Source organism: Rhinolophus hipposideros (genome assembly GCF_964194185.1).
Source record: "Rhinolophus hipposideros genome assembly, chromosome: 5".
Lineage (NCBI taxonomy): Eukaryota > Metazoa > Chordata > Mammalia > Chiroptera > Rhinolophidae > Rhinolophus > Rhinolophus hipposideros.
The window spans coordinates 39,462,241-39,480,879 of NC_138051.1; the positions used below are offsets into that span (position 1 = coordinate 39,462,241).

An 18,639-nucleotide genomic window follows, 5' to 3' on the forward strand; every position below is an offset into this window, starting at 1 on the left:
TTTTTCATCTTTAGACCCTGACGATCCACTGCCATCTCCTCGTGCATGTCCTGCCCCCACCGCCACGTCATCTTGCCTTAAAGCAGACTCTGTTCCCACATGCTTCCTCCCTCCCTGCCCACCTCACCTGTCATGTGAGCTTCCTGACCCCTCCTCCCAACTGGTAAGCGAGTGGAACACTAGCTTTCTGGCTTCCAGGTATGATTTTTGATCTTCCTTGTTTCTTTTCTCCTTCACTCCTTACATCAGCCAAGGTGAGGACGTGTGCTTGGAGCAGAGGACTGTGTCTGCCTCCTTGTATCCTCTGGGCCTCACACAGGCCTGGCCCATCGTAGGTGCACGATGAATGTCTGTTGGAGTCATGTGTGCTCACCTCTCTTCAGACTACGGCAGGCTTTTAAAAACACTTTTTATTACGAAATTTTTTCAAACATACACAAGGAGAATAGTGTACCTATCACTCATATTCAGCAATTAGCAGGATTTACCATGCTTGCTTTCTCTCTCCTCCTTTTTTCTGATGAAGTATTTTAAAGCAACTTGTAGGTATGTCATTTCAATCCTACATCAAGTACACACTTTTAAAACATAAGGACTTTCTTTAACCACATTGTCATTATCACACCTAACGAAATTAAGATGAATTATTTAGTATAATCTGCAACCTAGGCCATATTCAAATTTCTCTAATTGCCTCAAAAGTATTTAGTTGTTCAGCTTAAGATTTAAATAGGATTTACACACTACATGTGGTTATGTCTTTTAAGTTTCTTTTAGTTAATTCTTTTGTTTTATTTTTATTCATATCATTGATTTGTTAAAGAAAGTGGGTCAGTTCTTTAGAATTTGCCACATTATAGATTTGATTCCTTGTAGCGCCGTTTAAATTGTTCCTTTGTTCCTCATATTGCCTATTAACTGGAAGTTTTCTTTAAAGGTATTAGATTCAGATTCAGTTGTACTTTTTTATAAAATAAAAAAATGAGGAACAGAGTGTACCTGAGACCTCTCTGAGAGCCAAGATGATAGTCCACAGTTTCTTTTCCTACCTATAAAGCTTTTCTCTCACAGCAAAGACTGCAGGGGCCAGTGACATTGGCCTAGTCTTTAACTCTTTCAGAGCAAATTAGGTGAGACTTTATAGTCCCTCTGTCAGAAGAAATTATGGACCCCTTTCTTTTCTGAAATGGCTTTCCTTGTCTCCACAGTGTTTTCCTGAGTCAGGAGATCTCCGACACATTACCTTCTATTCCTGACTTAACTGACAAAACATCAGAGAAAAGCCCATCAGAAGTGTGTTTGCCCCCAGCTGCTTCTTACCCTCCAAGGACAGGGAATTTCAGCACCAATGGCCTCCGTTCCTCAGGCGAGGGCCAGCTGTGCACAGCCAGGGCGGCCTTGGCTGGCTGGGAGGCCTCAGCCCCAGGCGCCTGCCTCACCCTGAGCTCCAAGTCTGCCCGCATCCAGGAAATGGAGAGAGTGGGTAAGCAGCCCGGTCGGATGGTGTCCCAGAGCTTAGCCTCTCTGGGCCAACCAGCTAACAAGCCGAAGCCAAAAGTTGAGCCAGAAGCCCTGCCCCCTTCCACACAGACCAGGAGGGCTAAGGGACCAGCAGAGCGGCGAAAAGGGCACCTTGGGACCCACAGGGCTGCTACAGGAGCTGGTTGTAGTTCCTCACATCCCCGTGGATGCAAACAGGCAACTGGGCGTGGAAAGGCAGCCAAGACTTTGGGGGTAGAATCCAAACCACTTTCTCCAAGCAGGGCATCAACAAGGCAGCAGAGGGTGCTGGCCGCCAGGGTCAGAGACATTACCAAAAAGTCCTCTCACTGGCCCCATGGCAGCCCTTTGAAGAGGCAACACAGTGCAGGGGACTCAGACGCCATGGCCTCACTCGCAGATTCCAGCCCAGTAGTGGGTCACACAAGAGAAAAAGATGGTGATTTCTCTGATGCAGATAGCAGTTACTCAGTGGATTCTCTCTCCTGTGTCTATGCCAAAGCCCGGACGGAGACTCTGAAGCCAGAGGACCCGCAGGGGAAGGAGCAGGATCTCCCAGAGCCAGAGAACTCTGAAAGTGACTGCAGTCAAATATCGGAGGACTCGCTGGCTGAGAAGGGGTACCGAAGGCCACAGGACAAGCCAGGGGGTACTGATCTCCCCAACAGCCACGGCCACCTCAGGGCCAGAGCTAGAGACTCAGTGAGGGGCTTCACCACATCCTCAGACTGTGGACTGTTTGCCCAGGCTCACAGGAGCTTTTCGCTGGACAGCCTGATTGATGCTGAGGAAGAACTGGGGGAGGAGCAGCAAGAAGAGCCTTTCCTTGGTTCAGCTGACGAGATGCCCACAGAGACTTTTTGGCACCTGCAGACCTCCAGTGTGCCCATGGTGGGCCAGGAGGCAATGTGCAGGCTGGGTCCCATCAACCACAGAACAGGAGCCAGGCTGGATGCCATGCTGCCAATGAGCAGTTCATTTTACCTGGAAGCCCAGCCCCAGACCCCCTGTGAGCAGCCTGAGTCAGAGGTGGAGGCAAACTCCTCAGAACAAGTCACCGCTCTCCAGGGCATGCAGGTGTCTGGAGCGAGCCCTCTGGTATCCTTGGATTCCTGGTTTTCCTGTGACTCCAAGATCGATCCCAGCAGCCCCCCAGGAATCGTGAGTTCTTTATGTCCAAGTCCTGATGTCCAGGAATTTCAGCCCTGTGGTTGGGAGAGGCCTGGATACTGGCTAAATATGGAAGGAGGAAAGCCATTGTGTACAGAAGCAGTCCGGCCTTACAGCTCCAAACTGCCCCTAGGCGGTGCTGAGCTGCCCTACAGTGTCAAAGCTGTGTACACAATCCCTGCTTCTGATGCCTCTAGGCTGTCACTCTGGGGGTCTCACAGGCTTCTTCAGCAAGGAGCTGATGGCACCTTTCAGGCCAGAGGTGTCCCTGCCACGGTCCAACACGGCAACTCTGACGCATCCAACAACTCGAGTGTGTCAAGCGTGCTGGCTGCCTCCGCAGCCTCCCTTGCCCATGTCGGCAGCGTCCGTGAGAAGGACTGGGCTGCCCTTCAGCAGAAGTACCTGCTTGAACTATCCCATCCTGTTTTGGAGGCCATAGGAGAGCCCAGGCCAGCTTTCACCTCCCTTGAGGAAAACTCTGGTTCCCTGACCCAGGTGTCAGGCAAACGAGGAGATACTCTGTTGGCAGTTGGTTCTGGGGCGTCTAGCAGTCTGGATTTCCACAACTTCCCTGTCCATCTATCCAAACGTAGGCATTCAAGAGCAGAGAAAGAACAGGACAGTTTGAGTGTCGGATTAGAAGGTACTTCAGATTTCTTTACAACTAATGAGAAAGAAGTGAGTTACAGTGGAAATTATTCAGCAGACGTAGAATCATTGACTTCTGGAACAACAAATGCACTGGTCTTTGCTGCAGAGAACAAGATAGCAGATTCCATGACAGAAGCATGTGAAATCAAACAGAACAACTTTGAAGAGTCCTCTCAGAGCAGCAGGGAGCCTGGCTTGATGACTTCCTCTGATGACTGTTTCTTCCTGAAGAACCCTTGTCACAGTAATGTCACCATAGCCACCAAAGAAGACCATTGGCCCCAAGGCTGGGCTCCTCTCGGGAAGAATTGTGCAGGCCAGGTTGGGCAATTAAGTCACAGCAACCACCACCCCCTACAGGAAGCTGAGGCAGACTACCAGGAGAGCTCCAAGAAAGTGGTTGGAAGACACACCGATCTTTCCTTCGCCTTTCCATTAGGTCCAGAGCTGTACCTTCACTCTGCTCCCTGGAATCCATTTCCATCTTCCCTGCAGCCACCGCTCTTGGAAACAGTCTATGTGACCAAAAGCCGGGATGTCCTGACAGAAACTGCCTTAGAGATCCCGGCTTGCAGGGAAGCCAGAGTACCTTCCCCACCCCCCAGGGAAGCCTGGGGCTTTGGTCATGACCACCAAGTTCTCCAAAATGTTTATGTGAAGAATAATTTGCCAGTGTTGTTGCAAAAACAGAATTCCAAGATTACCTCATCTCAGCAGGTCACAGCAGAGAGACCAGTTGGTCTGAACACTCAGGAAGTTAGCGGAGAAATAGGGAAATGCCCTGGAAATGTTGAAGAAGAAAGCCATCATTCCGTTTATCTTTTTGTTGCTCAGAATAGACATGTTCTTACATCTACCAGCACAAACGTATGTGAATTTGAAAATCAAGTTGGAAATTTAAATATGTACAGTCTTCCAGCCCTCGAGGAGGGAGAAAAGGCCACTGTACGGTCCTATTGCAGTGTCTCCTCAGATGGTTCTGGGTCCAGGAAGCCTCCCCTTGTTTGGGAACCTGGGACCGTTGGAGAAGAGCAGGATCCACATGCAGTCCTCAGACAGACCCAGGCCTTCGATAGGAATAGACAGTTCCCTGCTGGGGCCAGGTGTGGTTTCACCTATGAAGCCATCAGTTTAGGCCCTGACAGGGACATGCGAGGGGAAGCTTCTCTTCCTTTGAAGTCTAGATCAGTACATCGCAGAGTAAGCAGCGCAGAGACAGTGGCCCAGGGTGAGAGTCCAACCCACAACGGGGAAGGGAAGAATGAAACTCGGCTCTTGGGAAAATTTCTCCGTCCCAAAGACAGCTTGGAAGAATTTAAACTTCCACGGACAGAGGCTACGCATGAAAGATTCCAATCAGTTCCATGCTCTCAGGAAAGACACCTCAGTGAATGCAAGGGCCCTGGAAAGTCACAAGAAACATTAAATCCCAAAGAACCACCTTCGGGAAATAAAAAGAATAGAAGAGTTCATAATGCGGATGAAATGGCGAAGCTAATTAAGAGTGTCATGCAGCTGGAAAATGGTATCTTAGAAATGGGGTCCCAGCAGAAGCACTTGTATGCTTCCCACACACTGGGAGTCGGTACCACTGTGTTCCAGGGCCACAGTGACCAGGAGATGGCTGGCTGTGTCCTGAGGCCAGGCAGCTCTGGAAACCACTTGTCCTTCAAGGATCAGCCATCTCCAAAGCAGACAGATGGTGCTATGTTTAGTGATGGTGAAGCTGGAGAAATGGAGGCTAGCAGTAGCATTGGGGAAGATTCCCAGGCCCAGAAAATTACCCTGAGCCCCTTCATGTCAAGGGAATGGGTACAAGACCTTAAATTTGTGAGGGAGCCCACCCACCCAGCTGTAGTAGACACACCCGCCAGGGACACTTGTGATTATTTAGGGACATGTCCAGCTCCCAGAGAGTCCACCAACACTTCTGCTAATCCAAGGAGAACGAAAGCGTCGGCTGGAGCTGTGCCGTTGCAGGCCAGGCCCGAGAGGTCTTCTGAGAAAGAGGGCACGCTGGTGCGTGCGTCAGCCAGCCCCAGAGGGCAGCCCTGTGGCTGGGGAAGTCTTAAGGAATCGGAGCCTGTGAAAGGTTTTCAGGACAGCCAAGTTGCCAAACCCGAAAGTAGTTCTAAGCAAGAGGAACCAAAAGTTCAAGGCAGAGTCAAAGCAATGGCTACGCAAATAGGAGAGAGCCTACAGGAGGAACACCAAATGGTCTCATTGACTCAGAAACCTCGAAGTCCAAGCCAGCATTGTATGGGCACGTTTTTCAGCCAGGAGAGCAGCCCATGGCTGAGCCGGCCAGCACCCCCTGCGGCTCCTCACACCTTGTCCTTGCATTCCCTGAGCCTGCCGAGCAGCTATCTGCATGCGCCCGACACTGTAGGCATCGCTTCAGTCGACTATGTGCTGGATCCTACCGTGCTGAAAATGCCTGACAGTCCCTGGGTGCCTGGAGCAGCTGCACAGGGAGGAACAGAAAGAGCCAGTTCCCTGAACAGGGTCGCTAGCCCGCTTGAAAAGAGGGACAGCTGTCTCTTAGAAGAAGGTAACGACCGAGGCAGGGAGGTGAAGCAGAAGGCAGAGAAGGAGGCCGAGGCCCTCAGTTCTCCCAGTGCTGCTTTCTCAGCACCTGTGTCTCTGCCAAGGGCGCCACCCCTGGAGCCCACAGCCTGTGCACCCACAGAACTGGCTGTGCTGGAGGAGATCACACAGGCCAAGGCCCAGGGAAAGCAGCTTCATGACTTGCTGGCTGGAGGCACAGTCCTTCCGTACTATGAGACATTATTAGAACCTGAATATCCTTCCAGGGCCCCTGGCAGGCCTCAGTGTCAACCAATGGACCAGCCAGTGTCAGGCAGGACCAGGTATGAGGACGAAGCTCAGGGATTTCACGTGGAATCTCCCTCTGCAGAACCAGGACGTCTGGGGACTGATAAGAGACAAGTGCTTCAGGCCACAGCCCTCGCTACAGAAAGCTTTCCACCTGTGCCCAATGCCGAGATCAGCACAGGGCCACTGCCGCCCTCACAGACTTCCTCCCATGCTGACCCTGCGCTAGGCAACAGCCATCGTTCTGGGGAACTGAGACGTTACCTGGGAGCAGGGGAAGAGTTTATATGTCACTGCAGCGCTTTGGAAATCGGAGAGAAAAAGAAAGAAGCGACTAGAACACCTTCTGATCCTTTGGGCTCAGACGGTCTTCCTTCAGGAGCTACAGAGGAGGACAGGAGGGTCACACCAGAGAGAGAAACGGCTGCCTTACCTCCCCGGGACCCTTCCGATGATCCGGGAGTGAGTGGGCGTGGGCACAGCCGGTCAGCTCCCTGGGCGGCTGCAGAGGGCCAGCCCTCTGGTGGTCGGGAGAGCAGCCCAGCGCATCACGAGCCTAGAGCTCTGGACACCACATATGGCGGAGGCGCAGGTAACTTCTCAGTGGTTGCACAGGGAAGGAAAACAGCCTGCTTGGAAAGGCAGCTTGTGATCTGTGATGTTCAGAATTCTGCCAGCCTCTCAGAGCCTAACCAAGACCACGGCCACGGCCTCAAAGCTTCCAACATCTTAGAAGAAGGGAGGGCACGTCCCAAACAAGGCACCGCCCTGCCTGGAGCCCTGAGAAGGCTTGAACTCACACAGCAGAGTGTGAGGGGGGAGGGGAACGTTGGTTCTGGGCCGGCAGAAGCCTGCAGGGCTGGCAGCAGCCATGCCAGGCCAAGTGCACTGCCAGATCAAAGACCTAGTGCAGATCCTGGGGGAGGCGGCGAGGAGGCCTCGTGCAGATGCCCACAGGGCACTTCAGAGTGTGTTGTCTTCTCGGGGAGCATGGAAGGCCGAAGGACTCTCAGCCCATCTGGGGGGCAAGAAGACAGCAGAACTCTTCCTTGCAGACAACTCTGCAACCCTCAACCCATTGCTTCTCATGCCTGTTTTCTCCCTTCCTCCCCTTTACTGTGTTACAGCAATGGTGACCTGGGGAAGGGGACTTCTGAGGCTACCCCACAGCCTCCCCAACCCCCCTGCATAGTATCTGCCAGGGCCTGTGGAGTGGACGAGAGAGGAGATAGCTATTCCGGGAAACCTGACGTGTTCCTGGCACATGGCCTTGAGCCCAAAAGCATTCGTGCGAAATCTGAGCCAACAGACAGCAGCCCGCGGGAGCCCTCTGCTGCTGCTGCTGTCCTGTCTCTGGCTCAAGGGTGCAGCACCCCTGCTGCCTCTGACGTGAGGACAGTTTCCCTCCGCCATGCAGGTGCTGAGGGAAGCTCAGGGTCAGTAAGGGATCCTGAGAAAAAGATTGCTGAGCAGAAAGCCAGCACAGAGCTCAAGGCTGCCCCTTTCCCTGCAGGTGTGTCCTCTGAGCCACTGAGGAGCTTCCAGGACAGCTCAATCGGTGGCCAGAATGCACAGCAGTCTCAAACCAAGCCCGAACTACCTGCAACAACCGGGAAATCCCACACCCTCAATTTAAGTGCAGAGTCTGTTGGGTGTAAGCTGCTGGTGGAACCACAGCATGGATGTTTAGAAAATGCCATCAGCTGCCTTCCAGAAAAGCCACAACTTCCCACCAAGTCCAGGGGTCACAGTGGCTTAGGTCCCCCAGCCAAGCTCCTAGCAGAGTTAGGGCACGTCTGCAAACCACAGGCTAACAGGCCCTGGGAGGAGGAAGAGAAGCAGAGAGAGCCAGGTTCAGGTGGTGGTGAAGACCCTGCCCAGGGCAGCTGTCCTCCGCGTCCCGATGCAGGTGGCTCAGACGGCTGTCCGATTACAAATGCAGGCGGAGAGGAGGGGCCTGCAGCCACGGCCGCTGTGTCCCACACGTTCCCATCAGGCTTTGAAGACCCTGCTGCTGCCCCTGTGGGGCGCATGGCCCAGAGCCCTGGCCTGCCTTCTCCTGGCGGTGAGCAGTCGGCTCCCTACCACAGACGCTCGCTTCCTGTCATCGCCATCTTCTCTGGCTCCCCAAACTCCAGGCCCTCCCCCAAACCACGGTTCTCTGTGGTCAGCTCTTCCCGGTCCCTTCAGGAGCTCAACTTGAGTGTGGAGCCTCCTTCCCCCACAGATGAAGAGACACAGGAGCCTAACAAACTGTGGAACCCACATCCGTGGGGCCTTTCCTCAGGAAAGTCAGCGGCAGCACCTCTGCAAGCCGAGGACTGCAGTCAGAAAGCCTCGCTTACCTTGGGCAGTAGCCCTGCTGATCACGGGCCCTGTCAGCCCGCCAGCCCTCCTTACCCAACGGCTTCAGCTCCCTCGTGCATGCCAAGCCCCGACTTCATGAGCAGCTGGATGTCTGGTACTCTGCCACAGGCCTGGCGGGGGAGCTCAGAGAGGCTGGGCGGCCGGCCTGGGCCAGCGACGTGGCTCTCGGAGGCGGACAGAGGAGTGTTGCACTTTGGCTCCAGTGACATCGGTCCCAGTGTCCTGCCCCAGCACCCAGAGGGCCCTGCGCACGTCGGCTGGAAGCAGTATGTGTTTGGCAGTGCGGTTGACGTCTCCTGTAGCCAGACGTCCCAGGGCCTCGGGCCTCCCAGTCTGGCCCGGTGCTCCAGCATGGACAACAGCCTAGGAGACCGGAATAGCCCGGTCCTCTCCCACCTCGGCACCTATGCCAGGGCCCAGGGGCTGGCGAGCCCATGTAGCAGCATTGCAAATGTCCAAGGTTCAGGTGAGACCTGGAAAGTATGGGGTTCCTCGCCTGCCTTGGGGAACCCCCATGTCCTGACCGGTCCTGAAGGGGAAGCCCCCACTAGGAGTCCTGAAAAGAGAGCCCAGTTGCCAGGCACCCCTGATGAAGCAGGCTGTCTGAGGGGTGAGCCCCCCTGGGCTGAAGGAAGTGCTGCAGGGCGAGTGGATGAGATTCTGCTGCTGTACCCATCAGAGGAGGGCGGCCCTGTGGGACAGCCCCGGATGAGCAGCGTGGAGCAGGGCACACAGACCCTGGGCTGCAGGCCCCACGGGAGCCACCCTGACAGCTTGTCTGCTGCGCCGGAAGCCAGCGCAGGGCCAGTCTCGGACCTGATCTCCTGGACCAGCATGCACAGCCTGTCTGTACACCTCTCGCAGCTCCTGCACAGCACCTCAGAGCTGCTGGGGAGTCTCTCCCAGCCAAGTGTGGTTGAAAGGGAGCAGCACAGCAAGAGGGATACCCCAGATGAGACGGCCCCGGCCCTTAGGACAGATGGCTGTACTCAGACCACCGTGGATGAGGGTCTCCAGACGGACCTGGCCCCACCCCCTCTGCCCCTCCAGGCCCCAGAGGCCAGCCCTCAGGAGAGCGGCGAGGTGCTCGAAATGCTGGGCTCAGCTGTCTCCTCCATGTCTCAAGAAAAGGGACATGTCCCAGGGACACCTCAGAAGACAGAGGCAGAGGGAACAGCATGGAAAATGGCAGTACCTTCAGATCTTCAGGAAGAAAGCACTCACTGCAGGCCTCCGAGCCCTTCCATACCTTCATCCCACGTGAGGTTTCAGGAGGCCCCCTCTGGGCAGACCCTCCCTTCTGTGGACCCTCAGGCCTCTCCTGATGCCGCGCTGCCCACCGGCTGCCGGTCAGAGGAGCCCGGTCTGGCTGTCAGCCGCCCCAGCCTCAGTACCTCTCACTCCCCAGGGCCCTGCCCCTGTGCTGTGGAGCCTGTTGGGGAGCCTGGGGTGCAGAAGAAGCTGGGCCCCACGAGTGCCTTGTTGGTAGACAGGGCCTCCTCCCCAATCCTCATCCTCAGTGCTAGCACTCCAGGGGCAGGGCTCCCCCTCGGTGCTTTGTTTCTCTCAGCTCCCTCAGCTCGACCTCTTGAAGGCCACCAGAAGCTCGTTGCCAGCCCAGACCTTCCCCTCGAGGCCCCGGGGCCTCCAGTGACTAATTCTCAAACCACTGATGAGTCCAGTAGCCCCCAGAGAGTGGGGGCTCCATGTAAAGAAAGCAGAAGTCCCTTAGAAAGGAGCGACAGCAGGTCCTCGCCTGAGGTAACGCCCGCACGCAGCCTGCAGCAGAGCCCGGAGCTCCAAGTTCGTATCTTAGAGCAGCCCTGCCAAAGGCTTCAAACCCAGACCCCCGCCTGGGGCCAGCGCAGACTGTTGTCTCTACCTCTGAGGAGCAGGAGCCAGAGGCCTGCTGAGGGCTTTGTCCCTGAGGACATGGCTTCCCTGAAGTGTGGCCCCCTGAGCATTAGGAGGCTGAGTCGATGGCAGAACAGGACTGAAGATGGGGCTGAGAGTCCAGCATCTCCGGTGGAGCTGCAGCCCCCTCCGGACACGTCTTCTTCCCGGGGAGGCCCCCAGCACCCCAGCCCCTGCCCTGGCCCTGAGTTGACTGATGATACAGGGCTCCAGGGTCCTACCTTGGGCCCAGCTGAGGCCTGCCAACCTCAGGGGCTGCTGCGCCCCACTTCTCAAAAGTGCAGCGCCCCTGAGCCCCAGCACCACAGCCTGAGGGATTCCCCAGTGCACAACCAATGTAGTCATTGGTGCGGGCTTCAGAACGACTCTCCTGGGGTGCGAGGTGTGGTGGGGTTGCTGGGGTCCAGACATGATCTCAGCTCCGCAGAGGAGGGGCAGAGGCTCCCCCCACCTCCTGATGACCAGAGGGGTCCTGAGCGGCTCAGGAGGGAGCAGATCCCGCTGCAAGTTGGGACCCAGAACGTCTCACTCAGTGTGGAACTCACGGAAGCAAAACTGCAGCGCGGCTTCGGGGAGTCCGATGCTTTGCTCCAGGTGCTGCAGAGCGGCACGGGGGAGGCACTCGCTGCTGACAGGCCTGCGCCGTCCACCTGGGAGGAGCTCTACGCCCGGTAAGGGCTGGGCCTGCAGTGGGAGGGTGAGGGATGGCCTGGGAGGAAGGAGAACCACGGAAGGCTAGTGGCTGGCTGTTCCCGCTCCCCTTGTTCAACTCTGGGATCTTCCAGGGGTCAGAGAGAGATCTTAACATGGAGAAGGGCATTCAGGGCCAGCTACAGTGAATCGATCACATTTTATCTCAGGCAAAAACAAACCATTGAGACCCTCCGGAGACAGCGGGCTGAGCGACTTCACAACTTCCGACGGACACGAAGCCTCAGCCCCCAGAAACAGCTGAGCTTCCTGCCCAACAGGGATCTCCCCACCCATGACCTTGACTTACCCAGCAGGCGCCGAGAGTACCTGCAGCAACTGAGGAAGGATGTTGTGGATTCCACCAGGTGAGGGTGGCCCCAGAGCCCTGCAGAGAGCGGCTGTGTGTGGGGTAAGGCTTGGGGGGGCTTGTGTGGCCAGGGTCATAGCATGCTGGTGAGGAGGCTACAGCTTCCCTTGACAGGAGTAATTCCAGGCGTTGGCCCTACGTGCCTGGGACAAGTGGAGGCAGCTGGGGGAGTTGGGGACAAAGGAAAAGAGGGTGTAGGAGGGAGCGGGCAAGAGAGAGGTGGGCAGAGAGGAGTCCTGGGAGAGGATGGACACGGCTGTGGCGTGCTACGTGGGACTGCAGGCCTGAGCCTCAGTGTGAGATGTAAAACCAAACTTAAGGCCTTGTGGGCAAAGAGGAAAGGTCATTCGAGAGCGGTGCTGGACGGGCCTCACCCACCCACCGTGTTAGAAGGCATCTCTCCACCCCATGGTCTTTTCCAGGAGCCCAGGGTTGGCATCAAGCTCTGCTCACCTGCCCTCTGACATAGAGCTGACACTACGAGAATACCAGCGGGCCCGCGAGCAGGCCAAGGTGGAGATTGCCCAGGCCCGGGACCGACTGCGGGAGCGGACTGAGCAGGAGAAGCTGAGAATCCGGCAGCAGATCCTCTGCCAGCTGCTCAGGGTGGGGAGGGGACAGGCCTGGAGCCTGGGGCAGACCCGAGACTGGGGCGCCTTCACTGCGATGCGGCTCAAAGTTGTGCTCATGCTCGTTAGCGTCACCCTCATCAGTCCAGCTCCTGTCCCCAGGGCCACAGTGGGGGCGGGGAGAGAAGGGGGGAGGCGGCTTGGGTATATATGCAGTGGGGGTGTAGGGAGGTGTGAGGGTGTGAGGCTGAGGCGGGAGGCACTGGGGAGGAGAGAAGGGGGGTTCTGGGAGCGGTGGGGGCTGGGTAGCGAGGGTGCCCCGGAAGCTGATTGATGGTGGTCTGTCCTTCCAGGAAGAGGAAAAACTACACACCCTGGGCACCTCCAGCTCGCTGTGCACCAGCTCCAGTGGAAGCCTCTCCTCTGCCATCACCTCTGGCTACAACAGCAGCCCAACCCTGTCAGGCCGGCTCCAGTCCCCGGACAGTGTGGTGAGTGGGAGCTGCTGGGCATGAGCCAGGGCCCGACTGCTGAGGCAAGAGTTCTGGCAGGAAGTTCTGCCTCCCGGAGGCCACTGCTGACATGAGCCTTTCTCATGTATGATGACCTTTCGTCCATCCTCTAGTTCTGTCTTTCTCTCTCTCCGTTTATTCATTCATTCAAAAAATGTTTCTTTTGTAGGCGCTATTTTAGGCATTGGGAATATAGCAGTGAGCAAAACTATTCTTGTCTTTAAACAGGCTATTAGAGGGATAACAATGAAACAGCTTATTTTATGGTTAATTATTGTTGCATTAAGTTTTATGAAGAAGGGGTGCTGAGCCAGCATAACGCAGAGGACCTGACCTCGTCTGGAAGCTCAGTAGAGACACTCTGAAGAGTGTGTTTAAACAGAGACTGGAAGGGTAAGAGACAGGGCCAGCTTTGGACCAGCAGGTGCGTCACCTGGTCGCCTCAAAGACGACACACCCAAAGGACGGACTGGGCAGGCACCAGAGCCCTGCTAACTCGAATCCTGCTCTGGATTCAGGAGCCTGCGGACTCGGGAAGCGAGTTGTCTCAAGCGAAAGGGAGAGGCTGGCTGAGTGGAATGCACTGAGAGGCTCAGTAAGTTGAGGACTGAGAGCTGTTCCCCAGATCCAGCCTCACAGACGTTACGGGACCTCGGTGACGGCTGCTTGGAGGAGTGGTGAGGCGAAACCTAGGCAGATTCCAGTGGTTCAGAAGCGAGTGAGAGGGGAGACAGCAAATGGTGACAATCGTTTCAGGAAATTTGTCTGTAAGGGGCAGAGCAGGGACACCTGTAGAGAAAGGTTTTTAAAGGTGGGAGACATTTTTGCAACTTAAATGCTAATAGGAAGAATCTAGTGAAGAGGGAGCGGTGGAGGCAACAAGTGAACAAAGAGTGAAAAGTCCCTAAGAAGGTGGAATGGGATCTCAATCTGCCTAAAGTCAGAGAGGCCACTTGTATGTTGCAGCCAGGAAAGGAGACGGGGATGGAGATAGAACTGCCTTTGCTCCTCCTCTTGTCTTGAACGCAGTGCTAGGTTAGGAAGTGATGAGAGGTAGGATGGGGGGTGCCTGTTAGATCCAGCAGAGGTCGAGGGTCATGTCATTGCAGAACGGGCCGAGGTAAAGGTGAGGTGACCGCATCCAGATCCAGACGATCATCCCCTGGTTCCAGATCAGGACCTTTGGCCTGGCTGCTGTCCCTGGGGCCGGGAGGAAGGGTCAGGCTTTTCCTAGCCCTTTGCTTTCCCTCCCACTCCCATCTCCCACGTGGGCTTTGTCTGCTGCCCACACTAAGGCCAGTTCCAGCCATGGCGTCATTCTTGTTGCCACAGTGGTACAGAAGGCTCCAGTTTGTTGTGACCCATTGGAACTTTCCCACATGCAACTTTTGAGCCTGTGGCTTGAAGGGCGAGGAGATGTTCCAGGGACTGGTTTCTATTGCTGTCAACTTCCCGGGCACCCAGCTCCTATAAGCCCCACGGGGAAGGTCTTTTTCATGGAGTCTTTATGTTGGGCACTGTTAGTGCATTTCAGAGGCACAGGAGATCGGTCTGCACTGGCGTTCGGCTCTGATCTCTCTCTCTCTGCGCTGGTGCTGAGCGTCCTCTCTTCTGCAGGGGGACGCGAACTTGCTGGACTCTGGAGAATCCTGGATGGGGGACGCGCGGGGCCGCTCTGCCGTGAGGAACAGCCCCCTGAGTCTGGCCGGGGCTGCCTGGAAGGGCTCAGCCCACAGTGAGTGGTGGGGGCAGCCACCGCCGGGTCTGGAGCCTTGGGGCTGAGGGCTGCTGCTGTCCCCAGGCCCCGCCATCTCAGGCCCCCACCCCCTTCTTCACTGCAGGCCGCAGAGCCTCCCTGGGCAGCTGCTGCTGTTCCCCGTCCAGCCTGTCCAGCCTGGGGACCAGCGTCTCCTCCTCCTACCAGGACCTGGCCAGGCACATCGTGGACATGTCCGTGACTGACGTGAGGAACTAACTGCTCCACTTGTCCCCACACTTCCTTTAAGAGACCTTGGCTGGGGGGAAGGGGAAGGAAGGGCAGAGGCCGATGTAGGCTCTTCAGTGGCTCCATCTTGACGAACGGGGCTTCTGTAAAAGCTGGCCTGAGTGACTAACCCACGGGCCCGGGTTATCTGTCCCCACTGTGTCCCTAGGTGATGGCTGCTTGCTCGGATGATCTGCACAACCTCTTCAGCCGCCAGGCAGCGGCCGGCTGGAAGTGAGTTCCTTTGCAGCGTCTGCTCCCACGCGCGTTGTCCCTCTTGCCTTTTCTCCTTTCCCTTCTGCACCCCGAGCTGCTCCTCTGGGAGCCGAGAACCCGTTTCACCCCGTCCTCCTCATCCCTGTGTCCCCAGCTACCAGGGTGAGGAGCAGGAGGTACAGCTCTACTACAAGATGTTCTCTTCGACTCGGCACGGCTTCCTGGGGGCCGGCGTGCTGTTCCAGCCGCTGTCTCACGTGTGGGCAGCTGTGAGTGACCCCACCCTGTGGCCCCTGTACCACAAGCCCATCCAGACCGCGAGGCTGCATCAGCGGGTCACCAACAACATCAGTTTGGGTACGCCCGGGGGGCTCTGCCGTCTCAGGGGGCAGGTCGGGGCAGCCTCCGGGGGGGCTGGGGACGGAGACACCTCAGGCTCGCTCAGGCTCGGTCCAGCTGGGTGGCAGCTTGTGGGATGACGGTGTTGGGGCGCCCCTGGGCGAGGACCATTTGGACGAGGACGAGGTGTGTCGGGCATCTGCTGACTCCCTCCCCCTGACCCTCCAGTGTACCTCGTGTGCAGTCCCACCCTGTGCGCCCTGAAGCAGCCGCGGGATTTCTGTTGTGTCTGCGTGGAAGCCAAAGAGGTGCCTGCCCTGCTTGTGGTAAAGCTCTTGTGGGAAGAACGTGGGCTGCAGTGTTGTGAGAAGAACTCTTTGTGGGCCTCAGGGCCTCTGGGGGAAGGAAGGCAAGTTGGGTGGGGGTGGGGTGGCCGGCCCAGCGCTGCGTTCCGTGATACTGACACGCGGAGCCCGTCCGTTTGCTCCCATCACACGGGCGGGACTCACCTCACTCTCTCGCCCAGGGGCACCTGTCTGTCATGGCAGCTCAGTCCGTATATGACACATCCATGCCGAGACCCAGCAGAGAGATGGTCCGAGGGGAGATCCTGCCCAGCGCCTGGATCCTGCAGCCCCTCACTGTGGAAGGGAAGGAGATCACCAGAGTCATCTACCTGGCCCAGGTGTGCACCCCAGGCAGCCGGCCTCACAGCCCCGGGAGTTTTCTGTTCAGCTGCTCAACATCCTTGAGTGCCCAGGCCCTGTGGCCTGCGAGCTAAAGACTCAGGGCCTTCCTGGGTCACAGTAAGGGGAGTGCGTGGGGAATCAAAAAGGAAGGAATGAGGCAGAGCTGATCAGCCTTCTCTGAAGTGGCTTTTACCAGAGCCCAGCAGCCTCCGTGGCTGGTCCCAGGGTCCACAGCAGGACACAGAGCATGACGCACTGCATTCCACTCTCCCAGTTCCCTGACTTGACCTTGTCGTTGGGAGGTGAGGCCGCTGCTTGGATCTGAACAGCAGAACCCAGGACCTGGAAGCTCCAGGCTGTGCAGTCCGAGGAGCTTCCCCCATCACGACAGCCGAGGGGGCTGCTGGGGGCTGAAGCGTGCCCTGGCACACTCTCAGGAGTTCACACCTTTGACTCCCCTCTCTGCTTTATTTCAGGTGGAACTTGGTGCTCCAGGTTTCCCCCCTCAGCTGCTAAGCTCCTTCATCAGACAGCAGCCGCTAGTTATAGCCAGACTGGCTTCCTTCCTTGGTAGTTAGCATCTCACTGTCAACGTGGTGCTGCTGAGACGCAGGCCCTGGACACTCCAGACGCCGGGGCAGCTCCTGTTCCTCTCCACCCTGCTGCAGGAAGAGCCGAGCTGCCTGCTGTGCCGACTGGGCAGACAGTACTCAGCCCTGAGTTGCCAGCGAAGCCCAGTCAGTACTTGGTCGCAGCTGGCACCTGTGCAGCGCCTCAGCTCATTAAGCTCAACCCGGAGAAATGAAGCTCAACTCACCTTGAACTTCTCACCTTTCTTTCTTGTTTCTGGGACTCTATGGCAGACAAGCTGCTTGAGGACCAGGATTGGGCACAGCCAAGAGAGCGGGGAGCCTGCAGGCCTTCCTTAGCGCGGCCCAGCCCTCGGGCTGGTAGGGACGCAGCGACTGGCTAAGACTGCCGCCAGCATTCAGTCCCGCCGTGGGATGGAGTGTTAGAGAATACCCAACAGAAAACTGGTTTTAAAAAACTGCTGCACAAACCAGAACACGGATTGAGAATCGTTTCTCCTTTATTTTTACCAAACACTTTATTTTTCCTTTCTCCCCTCTTCCTCTCCCTCACAGGAGAGGACTTTGGGTCTTTGCCTCAGTCAGGAGTGTTGAGCAGAGCTCGGTAGACTGAGCCCACTGTAGAAGCAGGTTGGACAGATCTGAGTTCAAAGTGGAGCCCAGCTCTTTAAGGGAGGATGGCAGACTTAGGCGGTGGGCAGCCAGCTGCTGGCTGCTGCCAAGAAGAATGTCAGAGGTGAAAAACTGGAAGACGGGAGAGAAGGTAAGGGAACTCCTAGGGGCGTCCCAAGGCTCCTTACCTCAGCGCCTCGGGCTCAGCCTCCAGCGGTCTGTGAGCATGCCAGGCTGCTGCTGTAGCCCGGCAACCCCAGGACGTGGTTTTCTGGTTGACAGTGCGTGAGCTTTGAATATTCTCTGTGGTTACCTGGAAGTGGTAGGGATGGGAGACTCCCAGCGTCAGTTCCGGTGCCCAGAATCTTTGGTGGAAGACGACGACCATAGGTGGATCGAGATGTGCTCAAAAGGTAAATTTCTGTCGAGTACAGCAGAGATTTATTTTTCTAAAAGTGTTTGCAGGATTTTTCTTCTCTTACCTCAAATTAAGTTATTTATACGTTGTTGATTGAAGGTTAATTGCCTTTAAACTTTTACTTTTCTGGGTAGTTTTTTTGGTGACACTTGGTATATTTAACAGCCTATTTATGTACTCTCATCTATTTTCATATAAATCGCTTACCAAGACTGTTGATTGAAACGATCAGAACACTTATAAATTAAAATTCTGATACGCACTTTTATTACTGAAGACTACCCAAGTGTGTCACTTGAGCTCAGAATTTAGCCTGGAGATGACGATGGCAGTAACTCCTTGTGGCCCGGTTTCAAGCTGTGCAGTTTACACGAATGTACTGAGCGCCTCCCAGAGCTTGGCATTGCTCTAGGGCACATAAATAGCAACCAGATTAGTTGCCCAGTTATAGCCAGCTGTAGCCCAAAAATGAACAATGAGGGAGGATTCCAGAAGTCACTGCCACACCTAACGGTGACCACGGTCCCCTGGAAGGAAGCTCCTTAGCAGGTGTGCAGCTCTGGGGCTTCTGAGGCAGAGCCAGCAAGGGAAATCTGAACATCTGGGTAGCCCAGAGGTGACCTTGGCCCCTTACTAGAGAAGCCACATGCCAGGCCTGCGAGTCAACAACGTAAAGACTATTAACTGAGCCTGATCTTGTAGCAAAATGTCAGTGCTAACGATGACCCACAGACCTCCATGGTCACGATGAAGCCAGATTTTAGTTTAGGCAAGTTTCTCAGACTTGAGAAAGTCTGCGCAGTATCACCTGAAGAACTTGTTATGCCCCAAGCTGAGCCTCACCCCCGAGTTTCTGATTTAGTGGGTCTGGAAAGGGGCCCACACTTTGAAAGCCAGTGTTTAACACTAAAGGGCGAGCAGATATATAGAGAGGAACCTCGTTAGCTCACTAGCTCATTGGCTGCCTGCGTCTGTAATTCCTAGGGCACCTGACTGCCTAGAATGGGCCTTTACGGCTTCCGCGGGCCAGCACCGACTTCCAGAAGTGGGCCCCTTCTCAGCGCGGCCTCTAACCAGCATCCTCGGCCTCAGGCTTTCCCACGTGCCTGTCTATCCCACCTCCCTTGGAGCTGGTGACTGAAGTAGCTGCTGCTTACCTCGGGCCTCATCCTCCTGGGGCAGTGCTTTCCTTCAGCCACATCTAATGGGT

General features: G+C 56.0%; 1 protein-coding gene across 1 annotated transcript in view; it reads left to right on the forward strand.

Moving 5' to 3' along the window:
• The window catches only part of STARD9 (StAR related lipid transfer domain containing 9), a 99,034-nt gene extending 81,338 nt beyond the window's left edge, over positions 1 to 17,696 (forward strand). Inside the window, 11 exon segments of the mRNA XM_081048425.1 lie at positions 1,209 to 11,111; positions 11,301 to 11,498; positions 11,923 to 12,106; positions 12,423 to 12,560; positions 14,199 to 14,316; positions 14,423 to 14,544; positions 14,735 to 14,799; positions 14,936 to 15,138; positions 15,349 to 15,428; positions 15,647 to 15,805; positions 16,286 to 17,696. Coding sequence (XP_080904551.1) covers positions 1,209 to 11,111; positions 11,301 to 11,498; positions 11,923 to 12,106; positions 12,423 to 12,560; positions 14,199 to 14,316; positions 14,423 to 14,544; positions 14,735 to 14,799; positions 14,936 to 15,138; positions 15,349 to 15,428; positions 15,647 to 15,805; positions 16,286 to 16,387 — 11,272 coding nt within the window. The 3' untranslated portion in view covers positions 16,388 to 17,696.
• The last annotated feature ends 943 nt before the right edge of the window (positions 17,697 to 18,639 follow it).